Source organism: Anolis carolinensis, unplaced genomic scaffold (assembly GCF_035594765.1).
Source record: "Anolis carolinensis isolate JA03-04 unplaced genomic scaffold, rAnoCar3.1.pri scaffold_10, whole genome shotgun sequence".
Lineage (NCBI taxonomy): Eukaryota > Metazoa > Chordata > Lepidosauria > Squamata > Dactyloidae > Anolis > Anolis carolinensis.
The window spans coordinates 18739048-18761102 of record NW_026943821.1 but is presented as its reverse complement, the minus strand read 5'-3'; the positions used below and the strand labels follow the sequence as shown (position 1 = coordinate 18761102).

Here is a 22055-nt window from a genome sequence, read left to right as displayed (position 1 = left end):
TAGTTTGGGGACCCCTGAGTTATAATATGGGTCCTGCCTCATATTGAGCCCCATTTGCATCCAAGGCCAGTGTCCTGGAATGACCAGGTTGTGTCCCCTGGGCCTTGCTGCCCCCCACCCCCCCGCCTGCCTTTCCTTGGGTGACAAATGGAGCAGATGGGCAAAATGAACTCCCGCAGAACCGCCTGATCGGGAAGCGCACCCAGCACAGATCGGAAGCGGCAGGAGACGTCAGTTCTGCTCACCGTCGGGCTGAGTGATCCCAACCCGGTTCAGGACTCCCAGGGGAAGCCTCCGCTAATTTTAGAGCCTGCGCAAGGATGGAGTTGACGGAGGCGGCAGACCCCCAGCTTTGCACTCTTTTTGTGCTAAAAGCCCCTGAATAATTTTCTTTGGCATCTTAACAGCCTTGTTCTCCCCGGGCTTTCCTCTTCCCTTCCTGACAGAACTGGGGAATGTGTGCAAAGACAGTCCTCCTGTGACATCGGGCGGGTTGATAGAAAGCCTCAATTGACAGAGCAGCTGGTGGCTTCTGGGAGTGTCGGCATGGTGAATCCATTCCGGGTTTTAGACCGAACGAGGGGGACAGATAATAATAATAATAATAATAATTATTATTATTATTATTATTATTATTATTATTATTATTATATTTTATTTTTATACCCCGCCCCATCTCCCCGGAGGGACTTGGGGCGGCTTACATGGGGCCAAGCCCAGTCATCAACAATATAAAAACAAAGCAATAAAACAGATCAAACAACAATAAAAACAAGTCATAAAAAAATCACATCTATATATATATAAAAGGGTAATGAAATTTCGGCCTAGGACAAAACAACAAAACTACACATCCCAGAAACACTAAACTTGGAAGCACAACCCCTCATCCATGCCTCTATGTTCATACAACAAAAAGAAAAGAAAAATAAAGTCCTAATTAGAGGGAGAGGAAAAATTGTTTTTATCCAATTGCTATAGAGAAAGGTTGTCCTATTAACACCGTGTATAATAGAACTGGAGTAGCAAACGTATAATTAGCAAAGGCACATAAGTTTTAAACAAATATAAACTATTTCACAGCATCATAGCAAACATTACATTTATGTTTATATACTTTCCAAAGCAACAAATGAAAGAGTTCATAAACTGTGGTTAACACTAAATATTTAATGTAGTTTCATGTAGATATAAGTCTTGAAGCTTGGTTGAAGAAGTAGCACAAATGATAATCTTTATGAATGGGGGTTTTACCCTTTAAACAAATTCATCAAAGTCCCAAGCAAGAAAGAGTCCTCAGAATGTGCGTTCCAAGAAAGCAAAATCAAAACAACAAGGGTTCCCGGGGTATTCTATGTCCTTATTATTTTATTTTTATACCCCGCCCCATCTCCCCGGAGGGACTTGGGGCGGCTTACATGGGGCCAAGCCCAGTCATCAACAATATAAAAACAAAGCAATAAAACAGATTAAACAACAATAAAAACAAGTCATAAAAAATCACATCTATATATATAAAAGGGTAATGAAATTTCGGCCTAGGACAAAACAACAAAACTACACATCCCAGAAACACTAAACTTGGCAGCACAACCCCTCATCCATGCCTCTAGGTTCATACAACAAAAAGAAAAGAAAAATAAAGTCCTAATTAGAGGGAGAGGAATAATTGTTTTTATCCAATTGCGGCCAGTTAGAGGGCTAAGCTCCACCCACTTGGTCTCCTAGCAACCCACTCGGCCCAGGGGACAGGCAGAGTTAGGCCTCAGGCCTCTTCCACACTGCCTATAAAATACAGATTAGCAGATTTGAACTGGATTATATGGCAGTGTAGACTCAAGGCCCTTCCACACAGTTATATAACCCATTTATAATGGACTTAATGTCACGGGAAAACCTTTACCCTTTACCTTAACTACCACCAATTCCTCTATACTTTATTTCCCATACCACCATACTTCACCACAGCAACGCGTGGCCGGGCACAGCTAGTACAAAAATATAATGATAAAATCTTGGATTAGATTCAAAGTGCGGAGCCAATTCCGTAGTTACGTAAGAAGCCAAGAAAAGTTGGCTGGCACAAGATCACTGAAGCACCTCTTTGCTCCATCATTTTCACATTCGACAACATTCTTGTCTGGGGAGAGATTCGAAACTGGTTCTTCCAGTCACAGTCCAACACTTAAGGTACTACACCAGGCTGTCTCAGAAACAAACACATTCTCAAAGTTGGTCATTGCCTTCCTCTGAGGCTGAGAGAGTGGTCACCCATTGAGGCTCAAACTCTAGAGTGAGTCCAATATTCAACTTATTACACACACTGACCCTAAGAAATATAGCGGTTTTTGGGCAAGATTTATTTAGAGATGATTTGCCACCACTGTCTGCTTCTAAGGATGATGGAGTATTACTGGACCATGATAGTACTGCCAGATAATGGCAAATTATCCCAGTACTTTCCGGGCTGTGACGCAGGCTGGTGAGCAGCCAGCCAGCTGCAGCCAGCTGCAACAAATCACTCTGACCAAGAGGTCATGAGTTAGAGGCCAGCTCAGAGCCTATGTTTGTCTTGTCTTTGTTCTATGTTAAAGGCATTGAATGTTTGCCTTATATGTGTAATGTGATCCACCCTGAGTCCCCTTCGGGGTGAGAAAGAAGGGCAGAATATAAATACTGTAAATAAATAAATTAAATAAATAAATACTTTCTGACCTTTTGGCATCATCACGGCCACTAAGACATGGTTGGGACACTGTGAGGCCCAACCCCATACAACTCCAGTGTCCTCTGATATGGCTAACAGATTGAATGAATTGTATGACTGGGGTCTGGCTAGGGCCTATAAAGGTGTAGCAAGGCTGAAGACACCATACTAAAAAGAATAGATCCTGGAAAATGGCATTATGGAGGAAGTGAAAAATTCATCAACTGTGGCATGAAAAGTGCTAATGAGAAATCCAGAGAACTGTTTACATCTGTTTACATAGTCTTAGACAATGTTACCTTAAGAATGAAGTTAAACAATCTATCTGTTCTGGGATTGATGAGGCTCCAGTAGGTCTGAGCTGAATGACAGAGGATATCTAAGCAACAACCAAGTAATGGATAACCAAACATCGCTATATAAGGAGACTCTTTTTCCTTTTTGATTGTGTGGTAGATCTGCAAGGACTGCATCTGTCCACCCACCTCTCTTCTCCGGCAGCAGGCCTGACCGGGGAAGGGATAGTGAGTATGAATGATGAATGTATGTGAATGAATGCTGAGTAAATGTGATGTTTCTCCTTTGTCTGTATTGGTTATTACTGTAATAGGGTGGTATTACTGACACATATATGGAAATACACAGGGACCATGGGCCCACCTGCTTGAGGATGTGCACGGCCATGGTGTGGGTGCAGTCGAAGATGATCCGGAACTCCCTCCCGCGCTTCATCTCCTTCAGCAAGGGCCGCATGTCGTCCGTGTCGAGGGGCAGCTGGCGGATCTTCAAGCGGATGTTGTATCTGGAGGGGGCCATAATCAGCTCTTGCAGCCGGATGAGGCCTTGGAGGGAAGAAGGGCAGGCAGAAATTCAGAGTTTGCGTTTCTGGTCCCCATTCAGATCTTTGAATTCCCCCCCAAAAAAGAAAGCTTTAGGAACGTCTAGATCCAGGGAAGTTATGCTCCCCCTCTATTCTGCCTTGGTCAGACCACACCTGGAATACTGTGTCCAATTTTGGGCACCACAGTTGAAGGGAGATGTTGACAAGCTGGAATGCGTCCAGAGGAGGGCGACTAAAATGATTAAGGGTCTGGAGAACAAGCCCTATGAGGAGCGGCTTAAAGAGCTGGGCATGTTTAGCCTGCAGAAGAGAAGGCTGAGAGGAGACATGATAGCCATGTACAAATATGTGAAGGGAAGTCATAGGGAAGAGGGAGCAAGCTTGTTTTCTGCTGCCCTGCAGACTAGGACACGGAACAATGGCTTCAAACTACAGGAAAGGAGATTCCACCTGAACATCAGGAAGAACTTCCTCACTGTGAGAGCTGTTCGACAGTGGAACTCTCTCCCCGGGGCCGTGGTGGAGGCTCCTTCCTTGGAGGCTTTTAAGCAGAGGCTGGATGGCCATCTGTCGGGGGTGCTTTGAATGCGATTTCCTGCTTCTTAGCAGGGGGTTGGACTAGATGGCCCATGTGGTCTCTTCCAACTCTACTATTCTATGATTCTATGAACTGTGGAGGCACAGAGGAGAAACACTTTCTTTTTTTCTTTTTAAAAAAAATTATTTTAGGAAACGATATCTCCGCTCTCCCCAAATCCCTCTGGTCTTGCAGGGCCACCATATTGACACTCAGCAACTTTCTCTCCTGCAAGTGGCAGAGCCTTAAATCTCACCGATCAAGCTTTCCCTATTGAACGGAACCAGCGCCAGTCACTTTCTCAAGGTCAAATGGGCTTGAAACCTTTGACAAATGGCCTCCTTCGAGGTAATTAATTCCATTAGGAAGCGGCATGGCCTGCTGCTTTGCAATTATGAGATTGCATTTGTAGGAAACAGAAAAAAAAAACCAATCCAACCCCATAATCTTTATATATCCTGAGGTGGGGCTTAATTTCGCAAGGTGGTGTGGATGAACTTTCAATTGAGAACATATCCACAAGTGACAATAACAATCATCTTGAGCACAAGAAAGGAAGGACAATTGTGAAGGTGGTTCGGAAGCAAGCCAATATTGTGAGAGGGAACTAAGTCCTAGTCCTTCTCAACAAACACACTCAGTAGCTCAAGAGCAAATGAATTCTACGACTCCCAACTGGATGAAACCCCTGGGGCGAATGGCAAGGTTTTTATAGTTTAGCATGTTTTTATGATAGAACCAATTCAGAAGTGACATTTATAACTCAGGAACAAAAACCATGTTGCATAGTGTTAGAGATGATGCTCCCCAAATAGGAGCTCGGGATACAACTCCTGAAGCAGCTTCCCTTTTGCTTTGATTTAGCACTAAGATAACTGTATTCCATGAATCTAATGTGCACACTCATTTTGGCAAGGTAATTTAGGGTTGTTGTATGTTTTCCGGGTTGTATGGCCATGTTCCAGAAGTATTCTCTCCTGACGTTTCGCCCACATCTATTGCAGGCATCCTCAGAGGTTGTGATGAACTTGATGAACCAACCTGGACACAGTATATTATTTGAGAACACAGAAATGCTCGACCACTCCAACAGCTATCATGTCTGACTACACAGAGAAGCCATTGAAATCCACAAGTATGTGGACAACTTCAACAGAAAGGAGGAAACCATGAAAATGAACAAAATCTGGCTATCAGTATTAAAAAACTCAAAAATCAGAACAGGAAACAATTAAAGACTTGGATGTTTCAGCAGGCTTTTGGAAATACAGTCATTAATTAATCAGCCCCAGAGGGTTTTTAATAATCTATCCTGTATTTATTATGGTCTTACCATTTATGTGTTTTAAATGTAATTTTTTATCCTGTATTGTTGTTTAAATTTGATATATTGTATTACTGTTTTATCTTTTTTATATTGTGATTGTGTTGTGTTGCTTATATTTTGTTCTTATGTAGTTTTGGGCCGCTGCCCCATGTAAGCCGCCCCGAGTCCCTGCGGGGAGATGATAGGTAAAGGTAAAGGTTTTCCCCTGACGTTAAGTCCAGTCATGTCTGACTCTGGGGGTTGGTGCTCATCTCTATTTCTAAGCCGAAGAGCCAGCATTGTCCGTAGACACCTCCAAGGTCATGTGGCCACAGGCATGACTGTATGGAGTGCCGTTAATAAACCTTTCCATCCTTTTATGATAGAACCAATTAAGAAATGGCATTTCTAACCTAGGAACAAAATCATGTTATATAAGGCCCTTCCAGACAGGGCCCATATCCCGGGCCCTGTCGGATTTTTACCTGAGGTGTCCAAATTGCATAGAACACCATTACCTTCCCACCAGAGCAGTACCTATTGATCTACTCACATTGGCATGTTTTCGAACTGCTATGTTGGCAGAAGCTGGAGCAACAGCGGGCACTCACTCCGCTCCTCGGGTTTGAACCTGGGACCTTTTGGTCTGCAAGTTCAGCAGCTCAGCGCTTTAACACACTTCGCCACCGGGGCTCCGGGGAGATGGTAGCGGGGTATAAATAAAGTTTTATTATTATTTATTATTAAATAAGAAGCAACACTCTGAAAACAGAGGAGTTCCAGACATGAATCAACCAGGGGCAGCTAACGACTCTGAACAAAGGATGCCCCAGGCAGGAAGAAGCCAGGAGATGAAGCTATTCAATGCTAATTTAGGTGATTAACTACACATTCACACTGGCCTCCAACTGAAAAAAGTTCTTCTCTTACCCTGGACTTACTACAGATATATATAAACCTTCCTTGCTTACTTTCTCCATACCTCACAACCTCTAAGGATGCCTGCCATAGATGTGGGCGAAATGTCAGGAGAGAATACTTCTGGAACATGGCCATACAGTCAGGAAAACAGACAACAACCCTGTGATCCCGGCCATTAAAGACTTCGACAACACAAGGTCATTTAGCCCAAAAACATGAGCATTAGACTTGAGTAAATAGAACAACAACAACAGATGGAGGACCTCCCCCTGCTCACCTGTGCTGTCGTCGTAGACCACAGTGGCCGACCTCCACTTCAAGTACTGGACCAAGTCCAGGATGGCGTGGCTGAGGGAGGCGTAGTCCGGGTAAAGGTTGACGTAGAAGGTGTCCTTGTTGTCTAAGGGGTGGTGCTTCCACCGGAGCTGGATGTGGGGCACCTCCAAGGCGTTGCAGATGGACTGCACGGCGTTGGTGCAGGAGCCCTGAGAAGGGCCGAAGATGGCAACCACCCCGAGGGCAAGCTGGTCGCAGGCTGCAAAGGAGAGCATTTGTTCCTGGGTTATAAATGTCATTTCCTAATTGGTTCTACCATTAAAAACATGCAAAATGTTTATTAAACTGCAAAAACTTTGTTTCTGTGTGAGGAACATTCTGCAGCACATTTTGCTGTATTTTTTTCAATGCATATCTCATCATAGAGTCTCCCAATTCAACATAGTTTGTGGCAGCCACAAAAAAAAACAAAGTTTCTGTAGTGGAACAACTACCGTATATGCTCGAGTATAAGCCGACCCGAATATAAGCCGAGGCACCTAATTTTACCGCAAAAAAAAAAACTGGGAAATCGTTGACTCAAGTATAAGCCGAGGGTGGGAAATTTCAGAAATAAAAATGGATATCAATAAAATTACATTAATTAAATGTAAATAAACATCAAGCTCTAATTTAAGATAAGACTGTCCAACTGATCAAATCATTATACTCATCTTCTTCAATGTAAATGTGCTTATGTAGCCTTTTAATAATAATAGAGTAAAATAATACATTTATTATTATTATTATTAATAATAATAATAATAATAATAATAATAACTACAGGAAAATAATACATGTAGTAATAAATAGGCTACAATAATATTATAATAATAAGATCAGAGTGAAATAATAAATGTATTGATAATAATAATAAAAATAGAGTAAAATAAATGTAATAAATAATAATAGATAGATAACAATAATAGAGAAAAATAATAAATGTACCATATACAGTAGAGTCTCATCCAACACTCGCTTATCCAATGTTCTGGATTATCCAACACATTTTGTAGTCAATGTTTTCAATATATCATGATATTTTGCTGCTAAATTCATAAATACAGTAATTTACTGTGTATTGAACTACTTTTTCTGTCAAATTTGTTGTATAACATGATGTTTTGGTGCTTAATTTGTAAAATCATAACCTAATTTAATGTTTAATAGGCTTTTCCTTAATCTCTCCTTATTATCCTACATATTTGTTTATCCAAAGTTCTGCCAGCCCGTTTATGTTGGATAAGCGAGACTCTACTGTACTCATCTTCTTCAATGTAAATGTGCTTATGTAGCCTTTTAATAATAATAGAGTAAAATAACACATGTAATAATAATAATAATAAATACAGGAAAATAATACATGAAATAATAAATAGAGTAAAATAGTAAATGCAATAATAATAATATCAGAGTGAAATAAATAATAATAATAATAATAATAATAATAATAATAATAATAATAGAGTAAAATAAATGTAATAGTAGCAACAATAATAGAGTACAATAATAAATGTGATAATAATAGAGTAAAATAATAAATGTAATAATACCAAAAATGATAGAGAAAAATAATAAATGTACTATATATTCTCGAGTATAAACTGACCCAAATATAAGCCAACCAGGACCCTCACCTGATTATAAGTCAAGGGGGGGGGGGTTCAGTCTTAAAATAAGGACTGAAAAACTAGGCTTATATTCGAATATATACAGTACTAGCTGTGCCTGGCCACGCATTGCTGTGGTAAAGTGGTGGTGGTATTGGTTAAAAATTGTTATGTAATATTTATTTGACGTTATTTGTATTTTTTAATTAATTTTATTATAAGTTATCTTTTTATTTATTATATTTTATTATTTTCTTGTGTAATTTTTATTTATTTTTAGTTATTATGGTATTTTATTGTACTGATTTTTTAGTGTTTTAAATTATTTTTTAGTGTTTTTAATTATTTTTTATTGGGTTGCTAGGAGACCAAGTTGGAGGAGCTTAGCCTTCTAACTGGCAGTAATTGGATAAAAGCAATTATTCCTCTCTCTCTAATTAGGACTTTATTGTTCTTTTCTTTTTGTTGTATCAACCTAGAGCCATGGATGATGGGTTGTGTCATCAAATTTCGAGGTTGGGGGGCCTGTAGTTTTGTTGTTTTGTGGGTCGCCGTGATGCCATCACTCTTTTATATATATAGCTTTATTTCATTGTGTTAATGCAGTTGGACACCACTTTAATTGTTGTGGCTAAGCATTACAAAATTCTTGGAGTCATAGTTTTGAAAGGCCTTTCACCTTCTCTGCCATGGCCTCAGCAAACTACAACTCCCAGGATTACATCATACTGAGCCATGGCTGTTAAAGTGGGGTCAAACCGCATTAATTCCACAGTGTATGACTCATCCTTTCTTCCTGAGTTCCTTTAAAAACATCCCCCTGTGACTCTCTACAACTGTCCCAGGGAGCCATATGGACAATTCCTTTAAGTGATTGCAAACTCTTTCCCCATCTGCTCAGATGTCTCTTTGTTTGTGTGTGTGTGAGTATGCATGCACACACATATATACACACACACATACATGCTTGGCTGCATATTATCTGGGAGAGGGCTGCATTTCTTGGGAAGGGGGTCAGTTTCCATCAGCCTTCTCTGAGTGATTCCCAAGCCTTGAGTAGCAGAACATTAATTAAACACAAGAGAGAGGCTCTGTCTGCGCCAAATGTGTGTGCGATTTAAACCTGACCTTATTTACTTGTCACAATCCATTAGCATCCTCTCCAAATGGAATTCGAGAAGAGGCTTTGAAAACTTAGCTAGGAAGAACTGGGCTAATTTGGGAAGGATTTGCGGGCGGGAGGGAAGGCCAATATGGGGCAAAAGGGCAAAGACAGGCCCTCTCTTCCCTATGGTCAGTCTGCCTTTTTTGGCTTTGGATTCAGCCCAATTCATTAATAACAGAAAGTCAGAGGCAGCCAATGAGACTCAAGGGGATCCTGCATTGTGTCTACTAGGTGACCCCAAAATTGTCCCAAGATTTAAAGACTTTTGTCTGCAAATACTGTATATACTCGAGTATAAGCCTAGTTTTTCAGCCCTTTTTTTAAGACTGAAAAAGCCCCCTTCGGCTTATACTCGGGTGAGGGTCCTGGTTGGCTTATATTTGGGTCAGCTTATACTCAAGAATATATGGTACATTTATTATTTTTCTCTACTATTATTGGTATTATTACATTTATTATTTTTCTCTATTATTGTTGCTACTATATATTTTACTCTATTTTTATTATTAATAATAATACATTTATTATTTCACTCTGATCTTATTATTATTATTGCATTTATTATTTTTCTCTATTATTATTGGTATTATTACATTTATTATTTTTCTCTATTATTGTTGCTACTGTTACATTTATTTTACTCTATTTTTATTATTATTATTATTAATACATTTATTATTTCACTCTGATCTTATTATTATTATTGCATGTATTATTTTACTCTATTTATTATTACATGTATTATTTTCCTGTATATATTATTATTATTATTATTATCATTATTACCTCCTGCCAACCTAGCAGTTCGAAAACATGCCAATGTGAGTAGGCATGTTTTCGAAGGTAAAGGTTTTCCCCTGACGTTAAGTCCAGTCATGTCTGACTCTTCGGGGTGAGAAGGGCGGAATATAAATACTGTAAATAATAATATTAATAGATCAATAGGTACCGCTCCGGCGGGAAGGTAACGGCGCTCCATGCAGTCATGCCGGCCACATGACCTTGGAGGTGTCTACGGACAATGCCGGCTCTTCGGCTTAAAAATGGAGATGAGCACCAACCCCCAGAGTCAGACATGACTGGACTTAACGTCAGGGGAAAACCTTTACCTTTACCTTTACTATCATTATTACATGTATTATTTTACTCTATTGTTATTAAAAGGATACATAAGCACATTTACATTGAAGATGAGAATAATAATTTGATCAGAGTTGGACAGTCTTATCATAAATATGAGCTTGATGTAAATATTCAAAAACATTTAACCTACCAATGCCTCAATTAATGTAATTTTACTGGTATCTATTTTTATTTCTGAAATTTACCAACCTCGACTTATACTGGAGTCAATGTTTTCCCAGGGTTTTTTTTGTGGTAAAATTAGGTGCCTAGGCTTATATTGGGGTTGGCTTATACTCAAGTATATACGGTATGTGAAAACAATTATAAATACTCCCATAGGTAAAGGTTTCCCCCTGACTTAATGTCTAGTCATGCCCGACTCTGTGGGTTGATGCTCATCTCCATTTCTAAGCCGAAGAGCCGGCGTTGTCCACAGACACCTAAAAGGTCATGTGGCCGGCATGACTCCATGAAGCGCCGTTACCTTCCCGCCGAGGTGGTACCTATTGATCTACTCACATTGGCATGTTTTCGAACTGCTATGTTGGCAGAAGCTGGAGCAACAGCGGGCGCTCACTCCGTTCCCGGGATTTGAACCTGGGACCTTTCGGTCCACAAGTTCAGCAGCTCAGTGCTTTAACGCACTTCGCAAAAGGGGCTCCAGGGAGATGGTGGCGGGGAATAAATAAAGTTTTATTATTATTTATTATTAAATAAGAAGCAACACTCTGAAAACAGAGGAGTTCCAGACATGAATCAACCAGGGGCAGCTAACGACTCTGAACAAAGGATACCCCAGGCAGGAAGAAGCCAGGAGATGATGCTATTCAGTGCTAATTTAGGTGATTAACTACAACATTCACACTGGCCTCCAACTGAAAAAAGTTCTTCTCTTACATTTGTATCTTTTCAAACTGCTACGTTGGCAGAAGCTGAAGCTAACAGTGTGCACTCACTCCGCTCCCCGGATTCGAACCTGCAACCTTTCGGTCCACAAGTTCAGCAGCTCAGTGCTTTAATACACTGCATCACCGGGGGCTCCAAATACTCCCATAAGTACTCCAAAATTGTTCACTAGCCCCCAAATACCTTCATTCTCCTCTCAAAATGGTGCTGTGATATAATGCTGCCCTTTTGAGAGGGACTGCAGAGGAGGCCTTTGTGCTTGCTTTGGAGAGCAAAGCCTTTCCAAAACTGGCCCCTGCTCTGCATGCCATTGCCAGGTCCTGATCTAGGCAATCCCATTTTGCTGCAAAGCGAAGGAAGCAGCCATTGGCAACAGAGTGTTATTCAATGCCAGCCCTTAATGTATGGCTTTATGCTTGTGCAATTACTGCTGTATGAGCCACGCTTCTCCTCCCGGCTCACCTTTCTTGGTGGCTTCGAAGCTGTCATGGAAGTGTATCCTCTGGATGTCGTAGGTGAGGGTGGTGTTGGGGAGCAGGGTCCTGTTCCTGTTGATGATGTTGGCGGAGAAGCGGAAGGCTTGCTCCTCCGCATTCATGACCTGGGCATTGGGTCCATCCGCATATTCAAAGATGCCTCCTGCAAGACAGAAAAGAGCCGACGGTCAGTGCTCAATGGGACAAGGTTTTCCAAGCCAATGTGCAACTCCTGGGCACCAAGTGCCAAGTCTAGTATCATCAGGAAAAAAGGTATGGGAGGAGTATAAGCATCCAGATTGCACAAGGGATAGGTGCCCATTGGGGAAATGCAACTGGTTGCATTTACAGTAGAGTCTCACTTATCCAACATAAATGGGCCGGCAGAACAGTGGATAAGTGAAAATGTTGGATTTTTTTCTCGTGTCAGGAGCAACCTGAGTTGCTTCTGGAGTGAGAGAATTGGCCGTCTGCAAGGACGTTGCCCAGGGGACGCCCGGATCTTTTGATGTTTTGCCATCCTTGTGGGAGGCTTCTCTCATGTCCCCGCATGGAGCTGGAGCTGATAGAGGGAGCTCATCCGCACTCTCCCCGGGTGGGACTCGAACCTAGCAGCCTTCAGGTCAGCAACCCAACCTTCAAGTTGCAAGGCTTTAATCCACTACGCCACCGGGGGCTCCATTGCATCGCATTGCAAGTAGAGAGACCCTACCAAAGAAATGATGGATGTTGCCCTTCATCTGCAAGACCTGAGTGCGGCTGGGCAGGATCCTGGGGTCTCTTGAAGGTCTTTCATTTAGGAAGTCTCCCTACATCAAGCTCAACTTGAGGATCATCATCATCATCATCATTATCAACAACAACCACAACAACAACAACAACAACAACAACAACAACAATAGGAGGGATTAAGGAAAAGCCTATTAAATGTCCCTCTGATTCCCCCAAAACCTACCCTCTTACAAATCTATCTCTCAATTCTTTTTAGTCCAATTTCACCAACCCAATAATATGTATCCAATTCCTTAGGACTCTCAGAATCACTCATTCATCCCCTATTAACCCTCCCCGACTAACCTAAACCCTTCCCTCCCCATACCTTCCTTTAGCAAACTAGAAGATGTAAATCTTTTTAAAAACATTCTTTAATAAAAATGATTTTAAAAAATAAAAAAGGAAAAGCCTATTAAATGTCAAATTACGTCATGGTTTTACAAATTAAGCACCAAAAACCATGTTTTGCAACAAATCGACAGAAAAAGCAGTCCAAAAGATGGTAACGTTACTGTATTTATGAATTTAGCACTAAAACATTGCAATATATTGAAAACATTGTCTAAAAAAAACATTGGCTACTAACAAATTGACTACAAATAAAGAAAGAATGTCATAAAATGAATTTACAGTAAAAACTTCGTTGGAAATTAAATCCATAAAAAGTTCAATCCTTGCTGCCTAGAGAAACAGCTGTGGATTGGGGCGGAAGGCAAACTGCGTTGGATAATGCAGAACGTTGGATAAGCGAATGTTGGATAAGTGAGACTCTACTGTATTGCCTGTTTTCACATACAAGATTGTTATATCTGAAATGGTCATGGCTGCATCTATATCCCAGATTATATGCTTTGAATTAGATTGTACTGCCAGATAAAATGGGATAAACAGATAACAATATGTAACAAAATTTGAATTTTTTTCTGTTCCTGGTTTGAAAGGGTTATTTCCTGTTTAATTGTGCAGTCCTTACTTTGAAAGTAGTTGTTCTAATCCAGAAACTTCATTTTTGTGGCTGTCACAAACTAGGTTGAATGGGTTGAGACCCTATTGAAAAACTGTCACCAAATGTGCTATCTCAGGATGTCCCTCCCGCATAGACAAAGTTTTTGCAGTTTAATAAATGTTTCCCATGTTTTTATGATAGAACCAATTAGGAAATGACATTTACAACCCACACAACAACAAAAGTTGTGTTACATAGTGTAATCTGGGATCAGATCCTGGAATACAGGGCATGTGGAAGGGGCCTATGTCTCCAATTGACACCTTGAACTGTTTGAGATGGAAGGGGAAAAAACTGGAATAAAAGTGTTGAAAGCTTTTGGCAACAATGACATCTTGAAGGCTTAAGGTGCATCCACACTGGTGAATTAATGCTACTTTGACACCACTCCAACTGCCTTGGTTGAAACATTAGGAGTTGTGGTTTGACAAGGTTTTTAGCCTTCTCTGCTAGACAGTGTTGCTGTCTCACTAAACTTGGCATGAGTTCATAGCATTGAGCCATGACAGTTAAAGTGGTATCAAACTGCATTAATTCTATGGTATACATAACAGTAGTAGTAGTAGTAGTAATAATAATAATAATAATAATAATAATAATGTTAAAAGATAAAGTATGGCTTGTCGATGTCGCAATCCCAGGCGACGGCAGGATTGAGGAGAAACAACTGGAAAAGCTGGCACAATATGAGGATTTAAGGATTGAACTGCAAAGACTCTGGCACAAGCCAGTCAGGGTGGTCCCAGTGGTGATCGGCACACTGGGTGCAGTGCCTAAAGACCTTGGCCTGCACTTAAATACAATTGACACTGACAAAATTACCATCTGCCAGCTGCAGAAGGCCACCTTACTGGGATCTGCATGCATTATTTGCCAATACATCACACAGTCCTAGACACTTGGGAAGTGTCCGACATGTGATCTAATACAACAGCCAGCAGAGTGTCTGCTGTGGACTCATCAGGATCTCAAGATTGAACTTCAAAGACTCTGGCCGAAACCAGTGCAGGTGGTCCCGGTGGTGATGGGCACACTGGGTGCCATGCCAAAAGATCTCAGCCGGTATTTGGAAACAATAGACATTAACAGAATTACGATCTGCCAACTGCAAAAGGCCACCCTACTGGGATCTGCACGCATCATCCAAAAATACATCACACAGTCCTAGACACTTGGGAAGTGTTCGACTTGTGATTTTGTGATACGAAATCCAGTATATCTATCTTGTTTGCTGTGTCATACAATATTATAATAATAATAATAATAATAATAATAATAATAATAATAATAATAATAATAATAATAACTTTATTTGTATACGCCACCTCCATCTCCCCGAAGGGACTCGGGGCGGCTCACAAGGGGACGAGCCCAAAAGACATTGTTAAAATATAACATACTAAGCACATACATAGTACATAGCAAGTACATAGACAATAACATAAAACAAAATAAAACAGGAGTATTATGACAAAATATAAAACAACCAGCAAACCAACCAGTGACCTGAAATAATTGTCGGTTACAGGGTGTGGATGGACAGACTGGTGCAAATCAGTTTTAAGGATACAACTAAAAGTGCATATTAGATGCGCCTAATATCTCACCAAACTGTAACTTACAGGATTCCATAGCACTGAGCCATGGCAATTAAAGTGGAGTCAAATTATATTCATTCTACAGTGCAGATGCACTCTAAAATAGGATTTGACATTCTTCCTAGGAATAGGTTTTAATGCAGACACCGGAGAGCCAAGAAAGAAGTAACCAAGCCGCAATTATTATTATACTCCTATATCCAAACATTGAGCCCTCTTTCTCCTCCTTCTATCTATTTAACAAGCCCAGCCTTCTCTTTGTCTCATAAATGCTTCTTGTTGCAAATGGCTTCTTCCTTTTTCAGGCTCCTTCTTGTTAAAACCCAACGACCTGCGTTCTATGTATATAAGATTTCTCCTCCCGTCTGCTGACAAGGAGGCCGGCGGTTGCGATCGGTTGCCTATTTGTGTTGGGAGATTAGCAATTACGCATTTGAGTTAAGAACCCTTGGAGAGGTGCCATCTGAACTTGTTCACTTCTTCGCTTTTAATTTGCTAATAAGCTCAAGAACTTCATATCTCATCAGCTCCCGTTGACGCAGAGCTTCCCTCCCTCCATTCCTTCTCGTTGGCTCAATGCTATGAAATCTTGGGAGCTGTAGTTTGGCCAGCTCTCTTTGGCAGAGAAAGCTCAACACTTTGTAAAACTACAACTCCCAGGATCCCATAGTATTGAACCATGGCATTTAAAGTAACATCAAGCTGCATTCATTCTACAGTGTAGATCAGGGGTCCTCAAACTTTTAAAGCATAGGGCCGGTCCACCATCCTTCAGACTGTTGAGGGGCCAAATTATCATTTGGAAAAAAAATGAAAAAATTCCTATGCACACTGCACATATCTTATTTGTAGTGCAAAACAACACCAATAACAATGAAAGATAAATATAATATTTAAAAATGAAAATAATTTTAACCAACATAAACCTATCAGGATTTCAATAGGAAGTGTGGACCTGCTTCTGGCCAATGAGATAGTCAAGTTAATTAGGATTGTTGTTGTTGTGAGTCTTCAAGTCAATTCAGACTTTGGGCGAGCCTAAGTCCAAAATTATTTATTTATTCATTTACTACATTTATTTACTACATTTATATCCCACCCTTCTCACCCTGAAGGGAACTCAGAGCAGCTGTATGTACATACAATAGATTATATTATTAGCATAGCACAATATTAGCATTATATATTACTATATTGAACTATACCACTATACTGTAATATTACAGTAGAATCTCACTTTTCCAACATAAACTGGCCGGCAGAACATTGGATCAGCGAATATGTTGGATAATAAGGAGAGATTAAGAAAAAGCCTATTAAACATCAAAATAGGTTATGCTTTTACAAATTAAGCACCAAAACATCATGTTATACAACAAATTTGACAGAAAAAGTAGTTCATTACACATTAATGCTATGAGGTAATTACTGCATTTACGAATTTAGCAACAAAATATCACGATGTATTGAAAACATTGACTACAAAAATGTGTTGGATAATCCAGAATGTTGGATAAGTGAGACTCTACTGTATATGTAATATATAACATATAATTAATATTATTATATGGTATTATTATTTATATTGTATACAATGATAATATTATTATCAATATCATATGTATATACAATATATTATATTATTAAAACTGATATAAAAATCTTATATTATAAATGAGGGCAGGGGCCAGGTAAAAGACCTTGGAGGGCCGCATCCGGCCCCCGGGCCTTAGTTTGGGGACCCCTGGTGTAGATGCACCCCATTCTTTCATATTTGGTCCATTTACTGACACTCTTTTCGGTTGTTCTGCCTTGACTCATTTTCAATTGGCGTTTCTTTTGCTCTTCCTGTAATTTCTTTCTAAAAGAGAGCCTTTAACTCCCTTGACTTTGCTCACCTCCTTCAAGGGTTATTTTGGTCCTTTCCGATGCCCTTCTTTGACTCTGACATTCAGTAACCTTCAAGATCCTCAGCGTAATCTGGCCATCTCAAGCATACCTTCTGACTTGTCTTTATCTCATTAGCTAACTATTATCATTATTATGAGATTTCTCTTGCCCTTCCGAAACCAAATGTGATTACGTTGGCCTTTCTGGGCAATTGTTCACTTTTAAGTGTGATTGAATTGGATTAGCACTGCGGCCCAAATGTTCCCAATTGAGGGACGTGCCTTCAAGTCACCCGTTGACGTGTGGCAAAACCGTGGATTTTGTAGGGATTCCTCAGGCAAGAAGAGTTAGTTTAGCTGTTTCATTCCTCTGACATAGAGCCTCCAGCACCTGGGATTTCTTGGCAGTCTCCCATCCAAGGACAAACCAGAGCAGCCCCTATTTAGCTTCCCAGATCAGATGGGATCTGATGCCTTTAAGGGATTTAGGTAACACTTCAAATTCCTAGCAACATGTGAAATTAACTTCGGAAGGTTTTCTAAGGAATAAGCTAATAATTTTTAATCTGATTTATAGTGTACTAGCTGTACCCGGCCACGCATTGCTGTGGCTTATGGGAATCCTTGTTGGCCAGGTGGAATAGCAGTGAATAGTCTTGCAGCCTCAAAGCCTGGCCGTTTTCTGGAGTAGCTGGAGCTTTTTGTTGTATGAACGTAGAGGCATGGATGAGGGGCTGTGCTGCCAAGTTTAGTGTTTCTGAGATGTGTAGTTTTGTTGTTTTGTCCTAGGCCAAAATTTCATTACCCTTTTATATATATAGACTAGCTGTGCCCGGCCACGCATTGCTGTGGCAAAGTGGTGGTGGTATTGGTTAAAAATTGTTGTGGGGTTTTTATTTGACATTATTTGTATTTTTAATTAATTTTACTGTAACTTATCTTTTTATTATATTTTATTATTTTCTTGTATTATTTTTAGTTATTTTCTGTTATTATAGTATTTTATTGTATTAATTTTTTAGTGTTTTAATTTTTTTAGTGTTTTTATTATTTTTATTGTATTATTTGTATTTATTTTATTTTTACTCTTTTATTATTATTTGTGTTTTTATTATTTTGTTTTATTATTTGTATGTATTATATTTTATTATTTTATTATATTATTTTTTTAAATTATATTATTTTATTTTGGTGTTTTTAAATTTGTTTTTTGTATTTATTTTATTATTTTTGTTTCTCTTTGTATTGGGTTGCTCTGAGTTCTGTGGTCTGCCTGGTCATGTTCCAAATGTATTCTCTCCTGATGTTTCGCCTGCGTGTATGGCAGGCATTCTCAGAGGTTGTGCAATGTGTTGTAACGAAAGCAAGTGGGGTTTATATATCTGTGGAATGACCAGGGTGGAAGAAAGAACTGTTGTCTGCTTTAGGCAAGTGTGAATGTTGGAATTGTGAGGCGGTGAGCAAATTGAAAAGATCTTAGGGCCGGGCTGTGGCGCAGCTGGCTAGTAACCAGCTGCAATAAATCACTACTGACCGAAAGGTCATGAGTTCGAAGCCCGGGTCGGGTTAAGCCCCCGACCATTAAATAGCCTGGCTTGCTGTTGACCTATGCAGCCCCGAAAGACAGTTGCATCTGTCAATTAGGGAAATTTAGGTATGCTTTATGCGGGAGGCTAATTTAACTAATTTACAACATCATAAAACTGCCAGCAAAACACGAGGAAAGGAATGAGGAAGTACAGCCACTAGTGGACAGTGAAGCAACAGCTCCACCTGTGGTCAGAATCATGAAGCTGGAAAAAAAATGTTAAATGCCTCTGTGTCTGTCTATATATGTTGTTTGTCTGTTGGCATTGAATGTTTGCCATATATGTGTTCATTGTAATCCACCCTGAGTCCCCTTCGGGGTGAGAAGGGCGGAATATAAATACTGTAAATAATAATAATAATAATAATAATAATAATAATAATAATAATAATAATAATAATAGCCTTGTAGCTTCAAAGCCTGGATGGTTCTTGCCTGCCTGGAATGAACAAAATGAGGCTCCCAGTATTTAAAAAATCTTTGAAATCAGGACAGTTAACTAAAGAACAGCAGTGAGCAATCAGGGAATTCCAGACATGATATACTGAGGGCCAGCTAACATCTCCAAACAAAGGATTCCTCTCCGAAGCTACAGTAGGCATCCTCAGAGGTTGTGAGGTACCTCTGAGGATGCCTGCCATAGATGTGGGTGAAACGTCAGGAGAGAATTCTTCTGGAACATGGCCATACAGCCCGGAAAACATACAACAACTCTGTGATCCTGGCCATGGAAACCTTTGACAACACCTTTCCTTTTTCTTCAACAGAACTTGAATTTTTCCGCCTTGATTTATGTGGGTCTCTTTGTGTCCAGCCCTCTTTTAATTTTCTTTGCAGGTTGTCATTGACTGAATGATTGATGAACATTTATTAAACCACCTGATGGATGCATTTCCCTTTCCTCCTACATTACTTGAGTCCTCCCTCATTGCTTTATACCAAGTTCCCCCCGTTTATTTTTCTTTCCACATTGTCATTGACTGACCACTTGATTTGATTGATTGATCAATCGATTGATTCATGGGCCATTTTTAAGGCTCCTGTTGGACACATTTCCAGACAAAGAGGCAAACATTCAATGCCTTAGTGATAAACAAACACATGTCAAAAACCAGTGCAAGATAACATTATAACTCATTGATTACTAAACAGGAAAATAAAATTAATAATTAAATAAGGATAATTGACTACACAAACACATGAGCTCCATAAAAACCAACAATACTTAAAATAGTTTAAGACTATAGCAGCCTGTAGTGTCAAGATAAAATTGCCATAATTTCTTTAATGATATGATTATGGCGATGAAGCATTGATTTTGAGCCAAAGGTATTCTGAGTGGTGTAATGTGAGTAGAGGGGCTGCCAGAGGAGACTACTTTCCAAAGTTGAGATGTCTCAACATCACCTGTAGCCATTGTGAAAGCCATTATGAAAGCCATTGTGCATCACATGCTAATATATCCCGTGTAGTGATCCCAGAGAAAAAATTCGGAAACCCTTGCTGAAACATAGGAGTAGGATCTCCTTTGTAGAATTGCTTCATTTTTTCTGGCGATTTCAATAATTGTATAACACATAGTACTTTTTGCTTTGGCTGAAAAACAGATCATAATCTTTGCCGTATATAATGCTGTACACCACTTTGAGTCCCCTTGGGGGTGAGAAAAACAAACCCAAAGGGTGCTCACCAATGCGTCGTCTTCATCTTGGAAAGAAGTCACAAGTGGAGTGCCACAGGGTTCCGTCCTGGGCCCGGTTCTGTTCAACATCTTTATTAATGACTTAGACGAAGGGTTAGAAGGCACAATCATCAAGTTTGCAGATGACACCAAACTGGGAGGGATAGCCAACACTCCAGAAGACAGGAGTAGAATTCAAAACGATCTTGACAGACTAGAGAGATGGGCCGAAACTAACAAAATGAAGTTCAACAGGGACAAATGCAAGATACTTCACTTCGGCAGAAAAAATGGAATGCAAAGATACAGAATGGGGGACGATGCCTGGCTAGACAGCAGTACATGTGAAAAAGATCTTGGAGTCCTCATGGACAACAAGTTAAACATCAGCCAGCAATGTGATGCGGCTGCTAAGAAAGCCAATGGGATTTTGGCCTGCATCAATAGGAGTATAGTGTCTAGATCCAGGGAAGTCCTGCTCCCCCTCTATTCTGCCTTGGTCAGACCACACCTGGAATACTGTGTCCAATTCTGGGCACCACAGTTGAAGGGAGATGTTGACAAGCTGGAACGTGTCCAGAGGAGGGCAACTAAAATGATCAAAGGTCTGGAGAACAAGCCCTATGAGGAGCAGCTTAAAGAGCTGGGCATGTTTAGCCTGCAGAAGAGAAGGCTGAGAGGAGACATGATAGCCATGTACAAATACTTGAGGGGAAGTCCTAGGGAGGAGGGAGCAAGCTTGTTTTCTGCTGCCCTGCAGACTAGGACACGGAACAATGGCTTCAAACTACAGGAAAGGAGATTCCACCTGAACATCAGGAAGAACTTCCTCACTGTGAGAGCTGTTCGGCAGTGGAACTCTCTCCCCAGGATTGTGGTGGAGGCTCCTTCTTTGGAGGCTTTTAAGCAGAGGCTGGATGGCCATCTGTCGGGGGTGCTTTGAATGCGATTTCTTGCTTCTTAGCAGGGGGTTGGACTGGATGGCCCATAAGGTCTCTTCCAACTCTACTATTCTATGATTCTATGATTCTATGGGAGCTCTCCCTCAATGCTTTCCACCACATTCTCCCTGCCCGACCCCCTTCTATTTCCTTGTTAATATTCCCTTTTCCCCCTTCTTCTGCCCACTCTCCTCCGATCTTCCTCCAAGTTCTGACAGGCAGAAACATCTTTGCAAGGGAAGGGAAGGGAAGCGGACTCCAGGGCCTGGCGGCGTGTGCCGATCCGCAGCCGCCTGCTTTTTGCTGTTCAGAAGTTGTTAATGCCATTATCTGCTCTCCCTGAAGGCAGGAGCGCGGCGCAGAGTGTCACAGCGTCTCAGCCGCAATGGCTTTCCTTGGCTCCTCGTCTGCAAGGAGTGTCCTCAATTCTCCACCGAAGGCCCCTCCAAAGTGGAAACTGCCATGCTCTTTTTTGGAGATGCAGGAGCACAAGCCTTACCCCACCATCCATCCCCCTTTTTCTTTTTTCCTTTTTGGAAAAGTGGAGCCGGACCCCAAACCAGGCCCACTCTCTGATTAACAAGCAGCTCAGAATAATTAATGGCCCCATGAAAAAAAGCCGCAAACGC

At 40.5% G+C, this 22055-nt stretch overlaps 1 protein-coding gene across 1 annotated transcript in view; it reads right to left on the bottom strand.

Moving 5' to 3' along the window:
• Positions 1-22055, bottom strand: part of grik3 (glutamate ionotropic receptor kainate type subunit 3) — a 211166-nt gene that overhangs the window by 70937 nt on the left and 118174 nt on the right. Inside the window, exons 2-4 of the mRNA XM_008119888.2 lie at positions 11936-12112; positions 6630-6887; positions 3368-3549 (exon numbers count right to left, since the gene is read on the bottom strand). Of these exons, the coding sequence (XP_008118095.1) occupies positions 3368-3549; positions 6630-6887; positions 11936-12112 (617 nt within the window). The remainder of the gene's footprint in view (positions 1-3367; positions 3550-6629; positions 6888-11935; positions 12113-22055) is intronic.